Source organism: Diospyros lotus, chromosome 5 (genome assembly GCF_014633365.1).
Source record: "Diospyros lotus cultivar Yz01 chromosome 5, ASM1463336v1, whole genome shotgun sequence".
Taxonomy (NCBI): domain Eukaryota; kingdom Viridiplantae; phylum Streptophyta; class Magnoliopsida; order Ericales; family Ebenaceae; genus Diospyros; species Diospyros lotus.
This window is the reverse complement of record NC_068342.1, coordinates 16,551,951-16,573,494: the sequence shown is the minus strand read 5'-3', so window position 1 is coordinate 16,573,494 and position 21,544 is coordinate 16,551,951. Positions and strand designations below refer to the sequence as shown.

The 21,544-nt window shown below is 37.4% G+C and overlaps 2 protein-coding genes across 4 annotated transcripts; both read left to right on the top strand.

Moving 5' to 3' along the window:
* The first annotated feature begins 1,505 nt into the window (after nt 1-1,505).
* On the top strand, nt 1,506-7,227 carry LOC127800970 (probable E3 ubiquitin-protein ligase RHB1A). Of its 3 annotated transcripts, none has more exons than XM_052335687.1 (6): nt 1,506-1,832; nt 1,926-1,993; nt 4,324-4,469; nt 5,643-6,003; nt 6,127-6,236; nt 6,535-7,227. In XM_052335687.1, exons 3-6 carry the CDS (start codon nt 4,407-4,409, stop codon nt 6,556-6,558), a joined length of 558 nt encoding a protein of 185 aa, XP_052191647.1. In that variant the 5' UTR covers nt 1,506-1,832; nt 1,926-1,993; nt 4,324-4,406; the 3' UTR covers nt 6,559-7,227. The 3 variants fall into 3 exon arrangements, with proteins under 3 accessions (XP_052191647.1, XP_052191648.1, XP_052191646.1); XM_052335688.1 differs by having other exon boundaries at nt 1,926-2,021; XM_052335686.1 differs by lacking the exon at nt 1,926-1,993 and having other exon boundaries at nt 1,507-1,832.
* A 1,543-nt stretch (nt 7,228-8,770) lies between these two features.
* Nucleotides 8,771-21,119, top strand: LOC127802649 (G-type lectin S-receptor-like serine/threonine-protein kinase SD2-2). Its single transcript, XM_052338584.1, has 3 exons — nt 8,771-9,711; nt 17,375-19,235; nt 20,136-21,119. The coding sequence occupies exons 1-2, from the start codon at nt 8,978-8,980 to the stop codon at nt 19,182-19,184; spliced, it is 2,544 nt and encodes an 847-aa protein (XP_052194544.1). The 5' UTR covers nt 8,771-8,977; the 3' UTR covers nt 19,185-19,235; nt 20,136-21,119.
* Nucleotides 21,120-21,544: the final 425 nt, after the last annotated feature.

Below are 21,544 nucleotides of genomic sequence, written 5' to 3'. Positions count from 1 at the left end.
GGAATAAATGCAAAGAAATTAATTGCGGATGATAAAATGTCACAATAATAATAATAATATTTTTATCTATTATAAGATTTTTATTATTCCACCTATTAAGTTTATAAAATACACACTTTAAAGGTAATGATTATGAATTTTCATTAATAAAAAAAAGAAGGATTAAATGCATTCAAACAATTATACTTTCAATCATTTATAAAGAGGCATTATATGATTTAAAAATGTTTTTTAAAAGTTTTCGTGATTTTTTTAAGCCAAAAGCTATTAGCAATTTTTTTAATTAAATAGAAGTAAATAATTGTGATTTGAATGATTTGTAATGGAATCCTTTGTCTCGTTTCAAATGAATTAAATAACAGAGTTATTACTACAAATTACCTAAAATCATAATGGATATGAATATATTTGAACCAGAGATTTTACTACAAATGCAATTTATCTTTAAAAATATTTTTAAAAATATGATATTTAGTTCTTGATATGCAAATTGTTCAGATTCGGTATTTTAACTTTTAAAAATTACTAGTTTAAGTATTTTCTTTGACTAAGAGTAAATAAAATCATTATTTATATTACATGCCACGTCAATCAAACACGTCAGATTAGTTTTAATAAATAAATATAACATTTGGTTCTTCAACAATTAAAAATTTGACATTAGATCTCTCATATGAAAAAATACTAAATTTAATTAAAAAAATCTAAATTTCATAAAAATGCTTTATAAAAAGACTTTAAAATACCTAAAAATGTCATAAAAGACCTAAAAGCATTCAAAAAAGATCTAAATTTCATAAAAGACCTAAAAATTTCATAAAATAGACTTAAAATATTTTTAAAAATACTTAAATTTCATAAAAGACTTAAAAATATTAAAAAAAGACCAAATTTCATAAAATAGCTAATGGAAACTCTGATAATAAGAATTCAAATGAAAAACAAAAAAAAGTTCATTGAATCCATAAATCTTATTTACAAACTATCAAATGGGGTCTTAAATAAGAAGTGACAAAACAAACCTCATTAATTTTTTAAAAATATTTTAAGTTTTTTTAATTAAATTTGCAGGTTTTTTTATTATATTTAGGTATTTATTTAATATTTTATGGTCTTTTAATGAAAGTTTTAAGTCTTTCTTATGAAATTTAGATATTTTCTTATCAAATTTGATCATTTTTTACATATTAAAAATTAAATATTATATTTTTAATTATTAAGGAATTGAATATTAATTTTTTTAATTTTTGAATGATGAAATGATATGTTTATGTATTAAATCTAATCTAATTTATCGTACTGACGTGACATTTACTTAGAAAAATACGTCAATATTTTGTTGCGTTGATAATTTAAAATAATAATTTTTAATAGTTATATATTAAATAATAAATTTTATATTTTAAATTATTGAGAGGCTGGTGGTATGTATTAAAAATAAAAAAAAAGGACAGAAGAGCATGGAACAAAGCATTCAATGGGCAGTGCCGTGGACTGGTTGATTATCCTCTTTGTTTAGTACACGAATCTCCCTCCGGTTGAAGTTCCGATAGTGTCGTTTTCCGTCGCTCTTTTTGGCTTCCCCAATCCTTGAATCTTGCAAATTGCAATTGCTTATCTCATTGACAAATGACAATGCTCCTGAATTCTCTCTCTCCCTTTCTCCCCGTACCCCTAAAATTCTTTTTATTTCCAATAGAACCCCACACCAGAAAAAAGAGTTCAAAAGCAGACCAACTGCCCACAGCTCCCAAACCCTTTCCTCTCACAGCCTCGCATCTTCCAATTCCTCAACAGATGAGCGGCCACCCACCATCAACAAGAATCCTTAGGTTTTCTTCTGGGTCTTGTCTTATATGTAATTTTACTCATATGTTGTAATTTCTGCTCTCTGAAATATATGGTGGATGTTTTTTGCTGTCTAGGGGTCCGTTTGAACCGCGTTTTCTACTGAATTTTGCCATAAAAGAGGAATCTTTGGCTAAATTTCTGGGTATAAACACACATGCAATTACATATTTGTACGTAATGCTGCGTTTATTGCTTTGAGAAATTATTGGTGTTCATGTTGCTTAGGTTTGCCTGGGTTGTGTTTTCCTGTTGGGTTTGCTGTAAATTACTTATTTTGTTGTCTTTATAGAATAAGTTTCTTTGTTCGACCGATATTATAGCATTTATCTCAAGTAACTGGCTTCATGACTTTATTTTGTTACTGAATTGCACAACTGATGTGCATAAATGGGATTAAGAAACAGAACTTTTGCTGCCCAAAGAAGGTTGATGATTTATAAGCAGTGGTTTTAAGTCCTTCTTTGCTACCTTGTCACTTCGATTCAAGTGTGACCACCTTTTTTAGGCACCGGGGCTAAGTGTAGTTGGATGCTGCCAGTTCTCTTCCATGATCTATGATACTTTGGTTTGCCAAAACTACACCGCACTAAAGGAGGCTTGCATAGCTTCAACCAAAGGACCATACTTCATTACATTAAACGTGGAAACAAAAGCTAAGAGCAGCTATACTTTCTTTGTATAATTGTTTTAAGTAGTGTTATGCCATGGTTGGTCCTTGTTTCAAGGACTCAGACTAATTGGTTGGACAGAATAATTCATGTTATATGGGCTCTTCTATTTTTCTTTGTGATGTACCTGTGTCCATAGGATATTACAAGAGTGGGCACAAAATGAGTAATGGTATAAGATATGTGTCTAATGCCTGCACTCAAATTGGGCAATTAGGTCCTTTAATTTTAATCAACGATCAAAGAAAAAGTAGCTTACCTTTGACCACAGGAGGTAGACATCTCCATTTTCCTGTAAATTTCATTTTTATTTGAAGTATATTTCTAGACAACAATATGATTTTTTTTTCTTTTTTTTTTTTGTTTGCTTGCAGAATGATGTGATGTTATTCAAGAATATTATGCTATATGTATCGTACATTCATCTGTGTGTCTACATACCTGTATCCAACTTCCGGATACATGTCCATTAACAGTTCAAGAAGGTCTAACATGCGAACACACATCCAAATCAAATACTCATAGCTGAGTGCATTTAAGATAGAGAATAATGCTGAGCTATGAAATGTTACCTAATACTGATGGCAGGTGTTATTGTTAGTACCAGTATGATATCACTATTGGGATAGGGATTTTAGTGGCCAATCTCTCCTTTGTTGGGTGCATGAGAATTCACTGAAACAAACTTTGGCTAAGAGTATTTTTATCAACTGACAAACTTGATAGCCCCAAGTTTTGAATTTTTTTCCCTGAAAATTCTGTGTAAAATTGTTCTGAGGCAAATTTTAGGGTAAGGGGCCTTTTCCATTAAATGCCAAACCTTGAGGAATTGTGCTTCACTGAAATGATTTAGCTCTCCAAACTTAATTAATTATTATCAGAATGTCAATCAAATTGTAGCTATGACTTTGGTTGTTATTGCTATCCTCACAGTGCCTTTTAACTTGTATATTGTTATTCCTTAATTGTTGCCATCGGGATTTACTACAATTTCGCGTGGGATATGATTTTTTATTACATCTTCAAATACCTTTATAGGTCTATCCATAAGTTTGGAGATATGTCTATCATATGAGTTGGTGTGGTGGAAGTAATTTTGTTAAACAAAAGGATATGTACGTTCTATTTCGTATGGAACTGATGCTGGAATGGGAACAGCATCACTTGAATGATAATGTGGACTCAATTTTGTCTTCAGTATCTGGCACATGCTATAATTTGCCATGTTACTCTTTTATGTGGAAGAGTTGGCTTTGGTGCTTCTAAACAAAATATTTTTTAGATCATGTGCCACAGATTGTACATTGCTTTATTATGTCCAGCAATGATTGATCTTGACAAGAAAAGTTCATTAGATCATCTTGTATCCTTTAGAATAACCAAAAATGGAGGGTGGCACTTGGCAGAAAGTAAACATTATGATGCATCATTTGAATTAGGCTTCTTATAAGTTTTATGTTTAGCTACCTTGTAACAATTACAAACCAGTTATATGTTTTTGGAGAATGTATGCGGTGGGAACTCTAATGCTTTGGCTGCCGTCAAAGACTGGAAATTCAAAGTCTGTGTGATATTGATCTCACTTTACTAGTCAAATGATCTATGTCAGTTTGCATTATTATTGCTTCCTGTCTTTTTTTCAGTTAATCTCTTGTAGGTTAATGTTGCGTTGTACTGATTAATTTGAGTGAGTGAGTCAGTCTCCATATTCATGTATCTTAAAGCATGCTTACAGTGTTTTGCTCCAGCAATTGTTACAACTTTATTGGCTATCAGTAACTTATGATTCAATTTATCTTTGTAGAATGTGATTATCCTACCATGCCAAAGAACAGGAACAACTTGACATAGTGAAGGATTTGAGTGGTTGAAAAAAATACCGTACAAATGGGTGGTTGCTGTTGTTCTTCCAGAAAACCTCAGCTACATGGAACACCTGTGTATTACTATGTTAGTAATTTCTTTCACTACCCTTTGAATGCTCTTCTTTACTGAATATAACTTGGATTTGACACTTCTTCAATCCAATCATCTGAGATTGATGGCCTCATACTACTTAAATTGGAGGTCCACCCTTTAATGTGACAACTCCATGTCTATGATCACTGGTGAACACATGGTAGACTCTATTGGATAGTGGCAGTGGATGGGATCACTTGACTATGTCATCCCCTTTGAAGAACGAACGACCTCAACTCATTACGAACCCTTTGTTGTCCTTACTTTTTGTTATGATGGCCTGGAAATGTCTGTTTTTATCAAATAATATAGGCAAGTCATTTTTCTGGCTGTAATTTCACCAGTAAGCCTGTTGCCCACTACAATTGCTTATAACTCTGTATGAGCAGAAGCCACTCTGTAATTGATGCATTTGTATAATGGATAATTGAGAAATATAATTTTTTTTTTCTTGGAGATACAGAGCTGCACTCTTCTATATCTTCTGAAGTTTTGAATTTTATTTTACTCTTAGCAAAAGCTCTAATATTACCAGTGAACTTTTGAATCTATCAACTGGGTGCTGTTTTCCCATTTCTTCCCTTATTTTCGTATTTACCTTTTCTCGTCACTCTTCTGAGGAACTAAAAAGCTTTGGAAGTTCTTAAGTTTTTGTGTGGATCTTTTGTTAGCAGGTGTAGGTTATAGTTACAAAAAATATTGTGTTCCATTTACCAGTACTGCTGTAATTCTTGCTTCCTGTGAGTAACTTTGGATGCATGAGAATCACAAAAGATTTTTTAATCATGGTTGGCATATTTTTCTCATTGTCCTTTCACTTCGTCTTTGTATCTAGCTTTTTGGAATCATTGACCTCAAAATTGTCACGACATCAGCTCCTATTTATAACTGTCTGCCAACCATTTGATAGTGAGAATCAAGCACAAGTGTTGGCATCATTATGTTTTCCTAGCTAACAACTCTGCTCTTTGTCTTCATGTTTCCTCAGCATATGGTAAACCTCAGCTAGCTCTTACCAATTCGTGCTCCATCTTTCGCCCCAACATAAATGATCTGACATAAAGAAGTTGACTAACTGGTTATTTTAAATGTAAAAATAGGCGTTGCATGAGGTTTTATGTTTCCAGCTAAACACTTCTGGACGCTCTTGCTTGTTTTTTGCAGTGTCGTCCAGTTTTGGAAGAGCAAGAGTCCTTGACGTCTCATGATAGTGCAGCCACAGTGCTCCCTACAGGATTCCTGGTTGATCTGAATTTGGACATGTCAACTCCTGACACTTACAGACCCCCTCCTGCACCTATCCCATATGATGCAGTTATGGGACATCCAGAATCAATAGAGTCTGAGTCCCCAAGAGAAACTTTTGATGGCAGTGGTTATGAAAATTTTTCAACATATTTGGATCTTAGGGAGTCAGGCTATAGAACTGGAACAGCTGTCATTCTCCCCTCACGAAAGAAGTTTGAACTAGAACTTAATGAGCCAGCATCAGAAGAAGAGGATGTCTGTCCTACTTGTCTCGAAGGTTTGTTTTTGGCTAAGTTTCAGTAAACCGACACTAGTTTTGTACATAAGTAGAATCAAAGTGCTTGTTATGAAATATTTGCAGATGCCAGCTAACTGTATCCTTTTGTATCGGTGTTTGCAGAATATGATACAGAGAATCCAAAGATTATCGCCAAATGTAAACATCATTTCCATCTTTCATGCATTCTTGAGTGGATGGAAAGAAGTGACACCTGCCCCATATGTGACCAGGTCTGCCTCATACTTTTACTTTATTTTGGTAGTGACATAATGCAAATTCCTTGCTTTAATTGAACCATGCATATCGTCCAAATATTCTTTGGTCCATAATCAGAAGGAGAGCATCATATTATTTTCCTTTTCTCCCTCGGTAATGAGAAGGGAAAAAGAAAGTGCGGCACACCACTGCTGCACTTGTGGAGAGAGAAATTGATCGTGGATCAAAACAGATGACTTCCGTCTTTCTTTCCTTCATTTTACCGCTTAAACTTCTTGCACCAACAGCAATGTCTGCTACTCCCTATTACAGGAAATGATATATGAAGCTGTTTAATATTATCAAGATGGAGCTTCTCGGTTCTTCAAAGCAGAAGCTTAGCTTGACCAGGAATGATTGTAAATAGTGAAGGCTAACGGCCACAAAATTCATTTCTAGTTTGTTGGCAATTATTTGTTGGGGTTGGTCTGTATATTAATGTATGTTCTTTGGGTGGTTCAATCTTTCTGGCTAGCTTAAAAGCTAGGGGGAAAGAACCCAGAGTCCCCCAAAAAGGCGATAAAACCATCTATTGGGCTGCAGTGATTCCGCTCTGCTGTTTGAACTTTGAACCTTGTCTGTATATTCTCAGATGGATTGACATGTTAAAGGTTGAAGAATCTCCCAGTGAGAGTCTTCCAAGAGAGCTAAATGCAAGGCTGGATCATCAACCATCTCAAGAAGGTATGGTTGGTTCTACACTCTTTGTTGCGATGATTTTCCTTGGTTTCCGCTTGCGCAGATCCTCCTGTTCCCTGCAATGTACATGCCTTGCCCTGCGTCCATTTGTTCATCTGTTTTCTTGCCTCAAAAAGGATTTGAGACCATCAAACCTCGGCATTTGCCAATACCAATGTATAGTGTTTTTTCCAGGAAAGCCAGATATATGGATGGATTCCTCTGTTCACAAAGACTTTCTCTTTTGCGACAATCAATTTTATACGTACTCTTACGCTTGTTTTTTCAGCCTGAAAACATATATAATATCTGAAATGGCTTGAGAAGACTGAAGATATGATTGGGTTTGTCATATATATTCCTTTCTGCAGCACCCAACCATTAGTCGGTGGGGAGGGACAGAGCCAGCCAGTTTTACTTCTTAGATAACAAGCAAGCGTACGATACAAAATATAAAACATCTGGGAGAGTACATATACCGACATTTAAGGTGGCTATAATAATATATTAATAAAATGACCCTCCAACTCAGGGAAATGAATGTAATCAAGCATCGGTCTTGGCTGGTTATGGATGTGGTAGGTCAGTGACTTGGGTATTTATTTGCATTGCATGTGAAGTTGGTATTCAATTTCTGGTGGTATGTCGTTCAAGTTAGCTCAGCTTTAGACTTTTGTACCATTATATTAGTTGTTTTATTTCTCAAGTCAAGAGTGTTGTTCTGCCGGCTCTATTGACCTTGATGCGTCACTGAGTCTGAATGTTTCTTTCTTAAAGATAATTAAAAAAGAAGGTGCGCTTTGTGGTGGATGAGGAATGTTGACTTCTGCAAGAAAAAATGTAAACTAATCAATGGTTACAAGCCCACCCATCATTTTTCAAACTATTCATGATCATGAAAATAATAATATAGCTTAGCAATGATAATCCATTAATCCTTACCAAACCAGTTATTATGAGTAGGCTTTTTCGTTGTAATTGTTTTGATGATGTTAAGAACATAAATTAGCGTTGGTTTTTCTTCTTTTTATTTTTTAAAATTAAAACTAAGCAATAATTATCAAACAACTTGTCACTCACTTGAGAAAAAAAATTTCATGTGTTTAAACTTTTGTAAAAATTTAAGATTAATTAAAGTTTTAACTTCACTCATTTGAAAATTAGGAAGAATAACTTGAAATTAAGTATAATTCTTTTCATTGTTATTTTATTTAGTTTGGCAGTTTACTACTTTAATTTTAAAAAAATAATGTTAATTTATTTTAAATTTAAATATATTGACACATTAACCTTGGATCCTAAATCAGTAGAGAGAGAAAAAGAGAATCAATATCATTAACTAGCACCTCCAACTTCAACTCTGGTGGTAAAAGTAATAATCACAAAGCATGATGACGTGTTCAATTCTTATTGGGTTGAACGTAACAGAGTCAACAGAGGATTGGATGGGAAAAGGATAAAAAAAAAAAAAACACAAAATGTATTAAGTAATAATAATGATAATATAATGGTATTTCAGTTGCCCCCAATGGTAATTGGGTGTTTCCGTTTTCGTTCCAGGCGGTGGCTGCCAAAAATTAACAAAAAATTATATTAAAAATTCGTAATAAAAATAAAAATTATTATAATAAAATTTATTAAAAAGCTTTTTATGACGTCACAGTAGCTACTATGGCCAGTGAACGAACAGTGATGGTGAGACTGAGTGGATTGTTGGAAACTGACGAAATCGTGAGTGCACTTCGAGATCTTCTGCCTGCCACCGTATCACTGTCTCATCCTCCTAATTTACCAGAATAACCCCACTCTCGAGCTTCAAGTCCACCGCCATCTCTTTACTTGTAAGCCTAATTCCGTCATTCCACCTATTTTGTCGTCTAATTCTTTATCTTGACCCCGAGTGACTTTCCGGCTTTTCAACATATCCATGGAAAATCAGAATCCCTGTTTCGCGCGCTCTCTCTCTCTTTTTCTCTCCCTCTCTCCAAATACCTGCAATGTATATGATTGAACTCAGATTCTCTGGAGTTTGATCCAAATGTCGCCGTACTTTATATGGTTCATGCCCCTTCTCCTTCTCGCCGTGACCGGCAAACTGGTTTCGAGCTCGAATTCTGCTTCGGAAATGGCGGAACCTGGGATTGATAGAGACTCAAAGGTCAGTTCCTGGCCGACAACGAGAAAATTGGAGTCGTATTCTGGGGGAAAAGTGATAATAAGCGGAAACGCCACGATTCTGAGTGAAAACGGGACGTTTCGGCTTGGCTTTTTCAACTCGAATGGTGAAGCCAGATGGTATTTGGGGATTTGGTACGCTTTCATACTCACGCCGACCTACGTTTGGGTGGCGAACCGTGAGGCGCCGCTGAAGAATCTGTCAGCGGCGGAGGCGCTGATCACGGAAGACGGGAAATTGGGGGTCAGGGATTCGGGAGGGGAAATCGTTTGGGCGACGGAGAACGGCGAGGCGGCGGCGGAGGCGAGGTTGTTGGAGGCGGGAGACTTGGTGTTGCTCGGCCGCCGCGGCGGGGTCGTGTGGCGGAGCTTCGACCACCCGACGGACACATGGCTTCCTGGAATGAACCTTTCCGTCCACCAGAAGTTTACTTGCTGGAAGAACTCCGGCGATCCTGCGCCGGGAAATTACTCACTCCGGCTGAAGCCGCCGGAGTATGGGGAAATTGAGCTCGTGTTTAATGGCACCAAGTCGTATTGGTCTACCGGAAAGTGGATCGGCAATTCCTTCTCCAGCGTGCCTGAGATGACAATACGGTATTGTCGAATTGTTAATTGTATCATCCTATCTTCGAAGTTAAGCCTTACTTTGTTATTCGTACAAATAATTCTTTAAGTTGGGTACTATCAGCTCGTTATGAATGCTATAAATCTGTTTGATCATCGTCCAGATTAAGAAAACCTTAAACTAAGAAACACATTTCTTTTCTACACATTCCCAGTTTATCTTGATGTGGCTTCGGATTCTGCACTGAACTTCGATTCATTTATCCTCGTACTTATTGAATGTTTTTATGTTTCCACTTATCTTTGAGAAAATCTTCATAAGCGCAAAAAGAATACAAGAAAAAAGATATACATCCTGTCTTACCCTGATTTTTTCTCACTGTGATGTACACTTTGTATGGTGCCTTTGTCTGCCAGTCTTTAGTTTGCCTACGATATTTGGCCTTTGTAAACCTCTGCCAAGTGCCCGGCAGTGTTCAGTAACACACCATTGTATCATTCGCCACAACCCAATAATGTCAGCAATTGGCCAGCTTTTTGACACACTGACCAGTGGAACTAGTTTGTCGGTATTGCTTTCTGGCATTTTTGTGCTTATGTTACCAAATTTGGGAGTCTCGCTAGACAACTATCCTGAATGTGAGGGCTGTTATCATACATATTTGTCCATGATGTTTTAAATAACTCACCGTGATATCATACTTAGCTTGTAGTGGCTGTTGTAAATCAATTGGTATTCATCATTTATTGCATTGTCGTCTTTCCGTTAGCCCCATTCAACCATATAGTTTCATCATCATACCGTTTAAACAACTAAGAAATGAGGCGGTTGCAATCTACATATTTCTGTATTAATTTCTCTTGTCAACATGTTGTCTCAAAACGCCTTATGTTTGGGCAAACCAGAAACTTCTAAGAGGGGCTATGTACATCATGTTGCTGCACCCATATAGCCACAACAATTGTCAATCTCAAAACACATTTTGAAACATTTAAAGGGACAAAGGCATGAGAAAACTGTTGAATATTTTGTTTCCTTGTACAGTGTATAGATTAAATTTCCATTTGTTTATAGTTTCTTAAATAGTTGTAGTCTCTTCCCTATTAATAGGGAATGTATTCCCTTGCACATGGTAAAGTGAATTAAGAGATTTTTCACTATTCACTCCTATTTTCTACATGGTATTAGAGCTAAGCTCCTAGGTTCTTTGGCCTTCATTGCCGTCTGTTTGCTGCGACCAGTTGCTTCTCCGGCCTTCATAGCCAGGTTTTTTGGCCTTTATTGCCGTCGTCATCCGCCATTTCCTGCAGCCAAAGTTGCTGCCGCCAGATCTGCTTTCGATGTTCAAGGGCGGCTGCTATCGTCGTTAATCTGCCACCATATCTGGCAGTCAAGTCTGCCAATCACATGACATCTAACATAAAATTTTTTGAGACCTTTGAACCAAAATCTAGATCCAGAAAAATTACAGTTGCTAATGGCCAAGCTATCCCTATAGTTGGGCAAGGAAAGGTATGTTTAAACCCATCTCTACCTGCCCAACAAGTACTTTATGTGCCTAGCCTCTCCACCAATCTACGTTCAGTTCACAAGCTTGCTCAAAGCCTTAATTGTTGTGTAATTTTCTCACCTCACGATTGTGTGTTTTAGGGCCTAGCCACAAGGAAGATGATTGGTGCTGCTAAGGTACTTAGTGGGTTGTACTACCTACAAGGGAGTAGTGAACCACCTATAGGAGATCATCCTAGCTTAGGTCACTCCTCTTCTCTACATACTTCCACTCAGTCCACTATCTAATTTCAACATTTTCGATTAGGTCATTCTCATTTCCTTTTGTTAAAATCTATGTTTCCAGACTTGTTTAAACGGGTAGATATCAATATGGTTCATTGTAATGTGTGTAAATTGTCCAAACACCATAGGGTGCCTTATGCTTTTAGCAATAAACTTTCCTTGTCTCCTTTTTCTTTAGTGCATTCTGATGTATGGGGGCCTTCTAGAGTCCTTAATTGTTTTGGGGCCAAATAGTTTGTATCCTTTATAGATGACTGCACTAGGATGACATGGGTTTACTTACTCAAAGACAAAGCAGCTATTAGTAGCATTTTACCCTTGTTTCATAGAATGATTCTCACTCAAATTGGGGTTTCTATTAAAAAGTTTAGGACTGATAATGCAAGAGACTATTTCAACCATCATATTAATCATTTTTTCCAACAAAAAGGGATTGTTCATGAATCCTCTTGTGTGAAAACTCCCCAGCAGAATGGAGTTGCTGAGAGAAAGATGAGGTATCTCCTAAATGTTGCTAGGGATCTTTTGCACCATCATTCAATTCCCAAAACCTTTTGAGGTGAAGCAGTGTTGACAACAACTTATTTAATCATTATTTAATCAATAGGGTTCCCTTAAGAGTCCTAAATCAACTCTTCTCATTTCAATGTCTCTAATCACTTTCCAGAAATTGGTTTGCATACTTCTCTCCCTCTTAAGATATTTGGTTGTGTGGCTTTTGTCCATGTGTCTAAGTATCACAGGGACAAATTTGATGCCTGAGCCCTTATGTGTGTATTTCTTGGCTATTATCCTACTCAAAAGGGGTACAGGTGCTATCATCCTCCTACTCGAAAGGTCATTGTATCTAAAGATGTAACTTTTGTTGAAAATCAATCATTCTTCAAGGTCCCTACTTCTAGTCCTTAGGGGGAGAGTGTTTCTGTTGACCATGATCTTCCTATTCTAGAAGAGTCTCAACCCTATCAACCTTATTCTTCTTTGGATCCAAATTCTTCTGATTCTCCTATTTATTCCAATCCTATGGCAGTAGGTTCAAGAGACTTGGAACCTTCTTTTGATCCTCCAATCTCTGTTCAGCCAACGATATCTCCTGTGCAGTTCAAATGCTCACCATATGTGTATAAAAGGAAAGAACAGCCTAATCTAGGTGCTAAGCAGGATCCATCATCTACCCCTCGGCCAAGTTTGGAACTCATTGAGCATTTTGATTTGCCTAACCCTATAAATTGTTCTAACCCTAAAAACTCAGACCTGGATTTGCCTATTGTTGTTAGAAAAGGTGTGAGGAGTTGTACACAACACCCTATAGCCAAATTTGTTTCTTATCACAAATTGTCCCTGAAACACAAAAGTTTTCTATCCTCCCTTGAATCCATAGCTATTCCTAAGGCTGTAGAAGAGGCATTATAGAATCAGCATTGGGTACAAGCTATGTAGCAAGAAATAAGGGCCTTAAAAAAGAATAATTCTTGGAAAATGGTGCCTAGACCGAAAGGGGTTCAACCGATAGGGTGCAGATGGGTGTTTAATGTAAAATACAATGCTGATGGTACATTAGAAAGATACAAAGCCCTATTAGTGGCTAAGGGCTATACTCAAATGTATGTCATAGATTACTTGGAGACATTTACACCTGTGGCAAAAATGACTATAGTAGGGTGTAACGCCCCCACTTTTTAGATATACAATGAAGCTAAATACAAACGAATATCTCACAAGAGCGTTATGAAAATCCTTACCAACAGAAGCGAATGATCGAACCTGATAGCTAGCAAAGCTAGATAAAAAGAATTCCCAATAGTAAATCCTCTTATGTGACTTCCAAAATGCAATAAATATATCTTACCGCGATTACAATACATAGCAATCACAACTTAGAACTTTAGCAGCATAATAAGTAAATTCAAGCCTTACATAACCTCTGTTTATACAACTGCGATACACAACTCTCAAAACAAACCCAAAAATTTATATAAGATCCATAGAATATGAGTAATAGGAAGTTAAACTAAACTTCGGCCTCCTCGTAGCTCTTTTCTCTTGCTTATCTCTGGTACCTGGCACGACTGATATACTTGGGATGTTGAATATCCTAGGGGTATGAAACACCTAAGTTAGATTGTTACATCTAAGTGAGTGGTACAAGAAAGGAAACGACGCATGCAAGAGCAATATGCAATTATGCTAAGTAATATGCCCCAAGTTAGATTGTTACATCTAAGTGAGTGGTACAAGAAAGGAAACGACGCATGCAAGAGCAATAAGCAATTATGCTAAGTAATATGCCGAAATAAGAATAAAATCTCCCAAGATCATGACTCACCGTAGGAGCATGAGGTTTAGGCTCACCGCAAGAGCACGAGATCCCCTGTGATGTCTCAACAACTAGCCACAGATACAAATACCAAGATGTATACAAAAATAGACAAGATATACTTAAAGCAATAAAATATGAGATCTAACCTCTTAGCCCCCTTACACAGGCACGAGATATCCTCCTCACTTGTCAGGCATGAACCCCTCGGCCCCCTTACACAAGCTCGAGGTAGCCCCCTTACACAGGCCCACGTGGTCAGCCTCCTTACACAGGCCCTCGTGGTAGTTCACACACGACAAGCCACCAACTCGCCACAGTCACCCAAATGACACGATGTATGACAAAGCAGAAGGAATATGATATGCAAGCCACAAGCCACACACGAAAGCCATCGTGTTCAAATCTGATGCAACAAAATAAAATGGATATGCTCGAACACATGGAACATAAGACGTGAGCAACAACCCATCCACAAATGAAACCAAGAGTGATCAAGAGAAAGTAAAAGGCATGCATAAACCACTCACCTTTAAGGTTTACCTTGTTGGGACACTATTCACCGTCTTACAGGAATGGGTTTTCTTGCTGTTTTTCGGTAGTTTTGGTATGAACTCTGAACCTTCTGGTGAGGTTGTTTCTACTTTGATTTCGGCAGAACCTCCCCTTCTTTTCTTTAGACAATTCCTCTAAAATCCTTACTTTCTCTCAATCCCACCAATATTTTCCCAAAGTTTCCTTCTTGTTGAATGTCTCAAAGAATACCCCCAAAGGCCTTATATTTATAGATTTCCCGGGCCAATCACATGTCGCCACCTTGCAAGGTCATTATGAGACTTCAAATCCTATCTCCAAGTGGCCAATGAATGCTTGCCACATGCCTTTAGGGATAAGGTTTGAAGATTTTAGCAAACTTGGAGGCTAAATAAGCTTTTCCTTGGCCAATCACGCGATGCGACCTTAGGGGGTCATTATGAGCTATCATGTGACCTTATCTTATCTTTCAAGTGGCCAATGGTTGATTGCCATGTGCTCTTGTTGATAAGGTTTGGAGACTTTGGAGGCTAAGCAAAAGACTTGGAAAAAACTTAGCAAAGACTTGGAAAAGACTTTAGTAAAGACTTAAAGAAGACTTACTTTAACAAAGACTTGGACTTGGACTTCAAAACGACCAAAAGTTATATTTGATTTGAGTTTGAAATCCAAGATATTTTAAGGTTTCAACAAACGACGCTTTGGCCTGAACTTTTCACGTAACTGCACTTAGACCCTTTGCAACTTGGTCTTCGGGCCATTTTTAATTGCACTTTTTGGTTCCCGAAAAATTGATAAATTACGCTAATACCCCAAGATTTTAGATAAATTACACTTTTACCCGACTTCAATATTTATGATTTTGCCACTGGTTCAAAAATTGAACCTTTGTTTCAAGGCTTCTATAATCTCTTGAAATGATCTATTTCCTCAAGTATTAGAACCTAATAACCTTAGGTATCACTTCATATTTGAGTTTAAAAATCTGGGGTATTACATAGGGGTTCTCATATCTTTGGCTAGCTGTTATGGATGGTAGTTGATACAGCTAGATGTGAAAAATGCCTTCCTACATGGTGACTTGGAGGAAGAGGTATTTATGGACCCTTCACCTGGTTTTCCTAATGAAGTTTCAGGTTATGTTTGCAGATTAAAGAAAGCTCTGTATGGATTAAAGCAATCCCCAAAAGCTTGATTTGATCGGTTCTCAAGGGCTATGAAGGCAATGGGGTATCGGCAAAGTAGAGGAGATCACACGTTATTTATAAAGCATTCAAAGAAATGTACTCTAACAGCCCTAGTTGTTTATGTTGATAACATAATTGTTACTGGCAATGAGGAGGATGAGCAAAAATTGTTAAAGGGAAATCTGGCCCGAGAATTTGACATCAAAGACCTTGGTAGGCTTAAGTATTTCTTAGAAATAGACGTTGCATACTCAAATGAGGGTATATTTCTTTCCCAAAGGAAATATACCATGGACTTATTGGAAGAAACTGGATTGCTAGGTAGAAGGGCAACAAATACTCCCTTGGATCCTAACCAAAAATTAGGACCAAGTGACAGTCCATTAATTGATAAGGGGAGATACCAAAAGCTAGTCGGAAGGTTTATTTACTTATCTCACACCAAGCCTGACATAGCTTTTGTTGTCGGGTTTGTGAGTCAATTTATGCATACTCCCACTGAAAAATATATGCAAGCTGTACGAAGGATTTTGTGCTATCTGAAGTCAACACCTGGAAAAGGTTTATTGTTTAAGTCTGGGCAAAAGTTGAAAGTTAGGGGATACACAGATGCTAACTATGGTGGTTCACTTGTTGATAGGAGGTCTACTACTGATTACTGTGTGTTTTGGGGGGAAAATCTAGTGTCATGAAGAAGCAAAAAACAAGGGGTCGTGGCCAGGTCTAGTGCTGAAGCAAAGTTTAGGGTAATGGCCCTTGGATTGTGTGAATTATTGTGGCTGAAAATTATGCTTAGTGATTTGAAAATACTTGGTCATTATCCTATGAAGTTAATGTGTGACAACCAATCAACAATCAATATTATACACAATCCGGTGCAACATGACCGCACTAAGCTTGTTGAGATTGATCGCCATTTCATCAAAGAAAAGCTAGATGTTGGAGAGATTTGTTTGTCTTTTGTTCCCTCAGAAAATCAGCTAGCTGATTTGCTCACTAAAGGTTTACCTCTCAAGCGGTTTAAAGAACTTGTAAGTTGGGAATGATCGATATTCATTCACCAACTTGAGCAAGAGTGTTGAATATTTTGTTTCCTTGTACAGTGTATAGATTATATTTCCTTTTGTTTATAGTTTCTTAAATAGTTGTAGTCCTCTTCTCTATTAATAGGGAATGTATTCCGTTGCACATGGTAAAGTGAATAAGATATTTTTCACTATTCACTCCTATTTTCTACAAAAAACAATTCAAGGATAGATTTTACCAAGTCTTCTATACACATGTATTGTGTCATTTCTTTTCTTAAAATTCAAAAAGGTTGGTTTGCTTCATGTGCAAGTAAGCTTGGCAATGTCACAAATATCATCATGTGTCATAGGTGTGTGTACAATTCAGTATGTTTATGAATACAACTTTTTAAAAAGGTAGCTTTTCATGTTTCTTTTTCCATTATGAAGAATGTTTCGAATGATTTCTTATGATTTTGAATATTATATATACATATATGCATATTATTAATGTAAAGCATTAAATATCCTTGTCGTATATACATGAAATATATGTTTATTTGTTTACTTGTCTTACTGTTCTTTGTTTCTTTTTATTTTAACTTTTTGTAAAAAGACAAGAAAAAATGAGGTGTGCCCACTTCATGTTGTGCCATGTTTGCCATGTTTGCGGTTCTTGGATTTGGTAAACTGCCTTTCATTAGGGAGCCTATGACATGCAAGAATAATTATAGGCGTGGTGATGATGTATGGTAGTAGTTTTTCTTTTTTTCTGTTGTGGTATCATTTTCAATTTCTTGCAATCAATTAAGGTTTTGGATTGACTGATGACATCTATTCATATTCTTAACAGCTATATTTACAAATTTTACTTCACCAATCCATTCACGCCCATGGCGTCATTTGGGTACATTGAGGTGGCACCAGATAATGGCATGCAACCACCACTGACACGATTCCAGCTGGATTTCTCCGGCCAGCTCCAGCAGTATTCATGGTCACAGCAGATAGAGAATTGGAACATTTTCTGGTCACAGCCGGAGAATCTCTGTAGAGTCTATGGTCTGTGTGGGAATTTAGGCTTTTGCAATACAGGAATGTCGAGCCCTTGCAAGTGCTTGCCCAATTTTCATCCAGTTGATCACATTGGATGGAATGACGGAGACTTTTCTGGTGGTTGCCATCATGACAGCCATGCTGTCTGTGAAAGCAGTGATGGGTTTGAAGAGGTTGGGGCAGTGAGCTTTGATGGGGGAGTAATGGAGTCATTCTCGGGAAGAAGCAGGGGTTTCTGCGAAAAAACATGCTTGAGTAATTGTTCATGTGTTGGTATATACCATAATGTGAAGACTAATACGTGCAAGAACTTGTATGGGTCACTCTTGAATCTTCAAAATTCAACTCCTGGTAGCACCATTGATGATATACTGTATGTAAGGGTACCAAGAGAAGGTACAACACCAAAGACAAGAAAGAAAACTCTAATTTTTATAGGAATATGTTGTTCCTTTTTAGCAATTATAACATTCATGCTCATAGCATTGTTGTTACTGAGGAGTAAGATTAAGAGAAAGAAACAGGAAGAGGATGAAGTTTTCTCAGTGACAAATTTAAGGGTATTCTCGTATAAGGAGCTAAATGCTGCTACTAGGGGGTTCTCAGAGAAAATTGGGCATGGAGGATTTGGGGCAGTGTTTCGGGGTGAGTTATCAGACTCTTCACTTGTGGCAGTGAAGAGACTTGAACGGCCAGGTGGTGCTGAGAGGGAGTTCAGAGCAGAGGTGTGCACAATTGGGAACATTCAGCACGTTAATCTTGTGAGATTGAGGGGGTTTTGTTCGGAAAATCCTCGTAGGCTTTTGGTCTATGATTACATGCCAAATGGTCCATTGAGTGGGTACCTGAAGCAAGATGGCCAAAATCTGAGTTGGGATGTTAGACTCCGGGTAGCAATTGGGACAGCAAGAGGCATTGCTTATCTACATGAGGAGTGTAGAGACTGTATCATTCATTGTGACATTAAACCTGAAAACATTCTATTAGATGAAGATTTTTTGCCAAAGGTGTCAGATTTTGGATTGGCCAAGCTCATTGGTAGAGATTTTAGCCGGGTTTTAGCCACAATGAGAGGAACATGGGGTTATGTTGCACCAGAGTGGATCTCTGGTCTGGCGATTACTGCCAAGGCTGATGTATATAGTTATGGAATGACATTGTTGGAACTATTAGGTGGACGGCGCAATGTGACGGGGCCACCATCAACTGGAGGTGGTGGAACAGGGGAGAAGTGGTTTTTCCCACCATGGGCTGCTCAACAGATAATTGAAGGGAATGTTGCGGCAGTGGTGGATGAGAGGCTTGCTGGTGCATATGATGCTGCAGAGGCAGCGCGTCTGGGGCTGGTGGCAGTTTGGTGTATACAAGATGAGGAGGCAATGAGGCCTACAATGGGAATGGTGGTAAAGATGTTGGAAGGGGTAGTTGAAGTCGCTATCCCATCTCCTCCAAAGCTGCTTCAAGCATTGGTTTCCGGTGAGTCATTTCATGGTGTTGGGACTGATTCTGGTGATAGGGAGTTAACTAGCAGTGGCTGCTCCAACAATGGTCTCCAAGTCTCTGGAAATTCTGCTGATTCTCCTAATTATCTCTCCACCATGGCCTGAGTTTCAGTGGTTGTCAGTAAATGTGCTTATTTAACTCACAAGGTTGATGAGGTAAGACTAAAGCACATCGGATGCAACTTTGAGCATTCTCTCAATTCCATAAATTTGAGTCTTCCTTTTTGCTACTCCTTCAGTCTGGAGATCCTTGGCAGTAGAAATCAATTAGAGTACGGACAATGATATTAATGACAAACTGAGCAGCCGAATTTATTGGCCTAACAGACAAAACGCCCGAAATACAACCTCCTTGATTTCTAATGGTTATTGTGATTGTTAAAACCAAACTAGAGGTGTTTTGGACATTTTGTCCACTCAATCAATGAATTCAGTAACCATAAATATCATTTTTCTTAGAGTGTATATGGCAACCACCAGAGATTTTCTTCCCGTTGCATTAAATAGTAAATATTTTCATATCACTTGGGTTTGAATTGTCATTGTTTGTTTCTGGAAAGACAGTCTTCTACTGAAAATGATAATTTTATCTACTTCAAACCTATCGAATGAAAATGTCTTGACCGCACTAAACTTGTGTCCATGGATGACGTTGAGGCTGCAATAGTCTTGATATTGGCCTGGCTTATAAGCTACACATGGCTAACTAATTATGAACTGAGCTAGGAAATAACTGTGACCTTGGAAGCCGATGTTTTTTAATCTCTATGCTCTACTTCAATGTGTGCATTAAACTTCTCGTGTGGCTACAGTACTCTGCTTTGCCTTTGCCTTGCCAGTGAAGGAGCCTATTCAATCCCTTTCTCTGTAAGATAAAACTTGGCTGATTACAGCTGAATTAGGAAATGACTTTAAGCCTCTCATCTACGCCTGTGCACGATTTGAATCCTTCAAATTAAAAATGCAGTCCGACTTCTCTACCTCTATGTACCATTTTATGTGAGATGTGTTTCAGTCGAATTACACATTCACTTGCCAATTTATTTTTCCTGGCAGGTCGGTTGCATTGAGCACATCCTTGGTGCTGCTATTGTTGCAAGTTGTTAATAATCGTGGCTCAAAGTGTAGCAGGAGCGTTGTCTTATCCTATAGGAACGACTGCACCATACAACCCAACAAGAAGAGGATCGTTGTTACTTGGGCAAAAGTCGCGGGCTCAATGTACTAACAGAGACCGTAGATAGAAGCTTGCAATTCCTAGATCTTCATGCTTTTTTCTCATCTCTTTTATAAGTGTTAACATGTTTAAAGTCAAGTAGCCTGGATCATGCTAATGCCGTTATGGAATTTACCCATCTGGGGCGTAACTTAGTTGCTTAGAACCTCGTTGCAAGACGGCCTGGTCTAACGTTTCCTCTGTAAGTCCTCCAATGTTTATATGATATTTAGCATAGCAGTACTAATGCTCTCTCTCTTCATGATGGTAGGTTAGACTCAAAACTTGGCAGAAAAGAGGAGTAAAAATGCTTGTATGAGAATCCAAACAGCTTCTGGGATTTGATCTCTTTCTGGTTAGGTTTGGATTTTGCAATGGTGAAGAGATGAAGACGCTGATTTTTATGCTTCCTCGGGTTGCTTGCATTTGAACTCAGGTGGAAAGTTGTTAAGATAGAGCCGTATTGTCAAAGCAAGGTTAAGGCGGGTCCCTAAGAATGGTGATTCAGGTGGAATGCTTCTGGGTTGGATATCTATAGTTATTTGTCATGTATTATTTAACAATAAAAAAAATAAAAGAAAAGCAAGGTTAAGGCAGGCCTTTCCTCCACCGCATTGGGGCACGTCACGTATGCAATTGTTGTAAGTAGTTAACAGTCGATGGTATGTTCAACTGTACCATTAGCTGTAACACCATGTCAAAAATAATAAAGAATGATTAGAGTTCTAATCACAATAATTGGATTGAAATATGATTTGCGTTTCCACGTCATTTGCAATCCAATCCCAAGTGAGTGCCATTTGGTATTTTCATTAATAAGATTAACAAATTATAACTTTCTTGAGTTAATGAGTGATGATTCAGTTAGGTGGATCCACTAAAGTTTAGATTTAGTTGGAATATATAGATTTGATTTTCAATTGTATAGTCTCATGCCATTTCTTAGAATTAATATCAAATATTGCTTCTTTATTGATAGTATGATCAACTAATTGATCACTATCTTCATATAAGAATACTGCATGCATATATTTCATAATAAATCCATATCTATCTGGAAGACGAGATACTCTACTCATCCTACGAAGTGTCTTGGGGATGACATTTGATATACCGACCGGCTCAGTATCCTGATTAGGTTGGATATGTAACTCGGAAGACATCTTTTGTAAATTTATTTTCCTCTCGATGCCACCTTCCTAAACAGACTCTTTCTCTAGGAATATTGCATCTTTGCTGATTAAGACTC

Coding starts and splice junctions, on each gene's coding strand:
- LOC127800970 (XM_052335687.1), top strand. CDS start 4,407: ATGGGTGGTTGCTGTTGTTCTTCCAGAAAACCTCAGCTACATGGAACA. Junction 6,004..6,126: donor CTGTCCTACTTGTCTCGAAG/GTTTGTTTTTGG, acceptor CGGTGTTTGCAG/AATATGATACAGAGAATCCA. Junction 6,237..6,534: donor CCTGCCCCATATGTGACCAG/GTCTGCCTCATA, acceptor TCCCTATTACAG/GAAATGATATATGAAGCTGT.
- LOC127802649 (XM_052338584.1), top strand. CDS start 8,978: ATGTCGCCGTACTTTATATGGTTCATGCCCCTTCTCCTTCTCGCCGTG. Junction 9,712..17,374: donor GTGCCTGAGATGACAATACG/GTATTGTCGAAT, acceptor TATTCTTAACAG/CTATATTTACAAATTTTACT.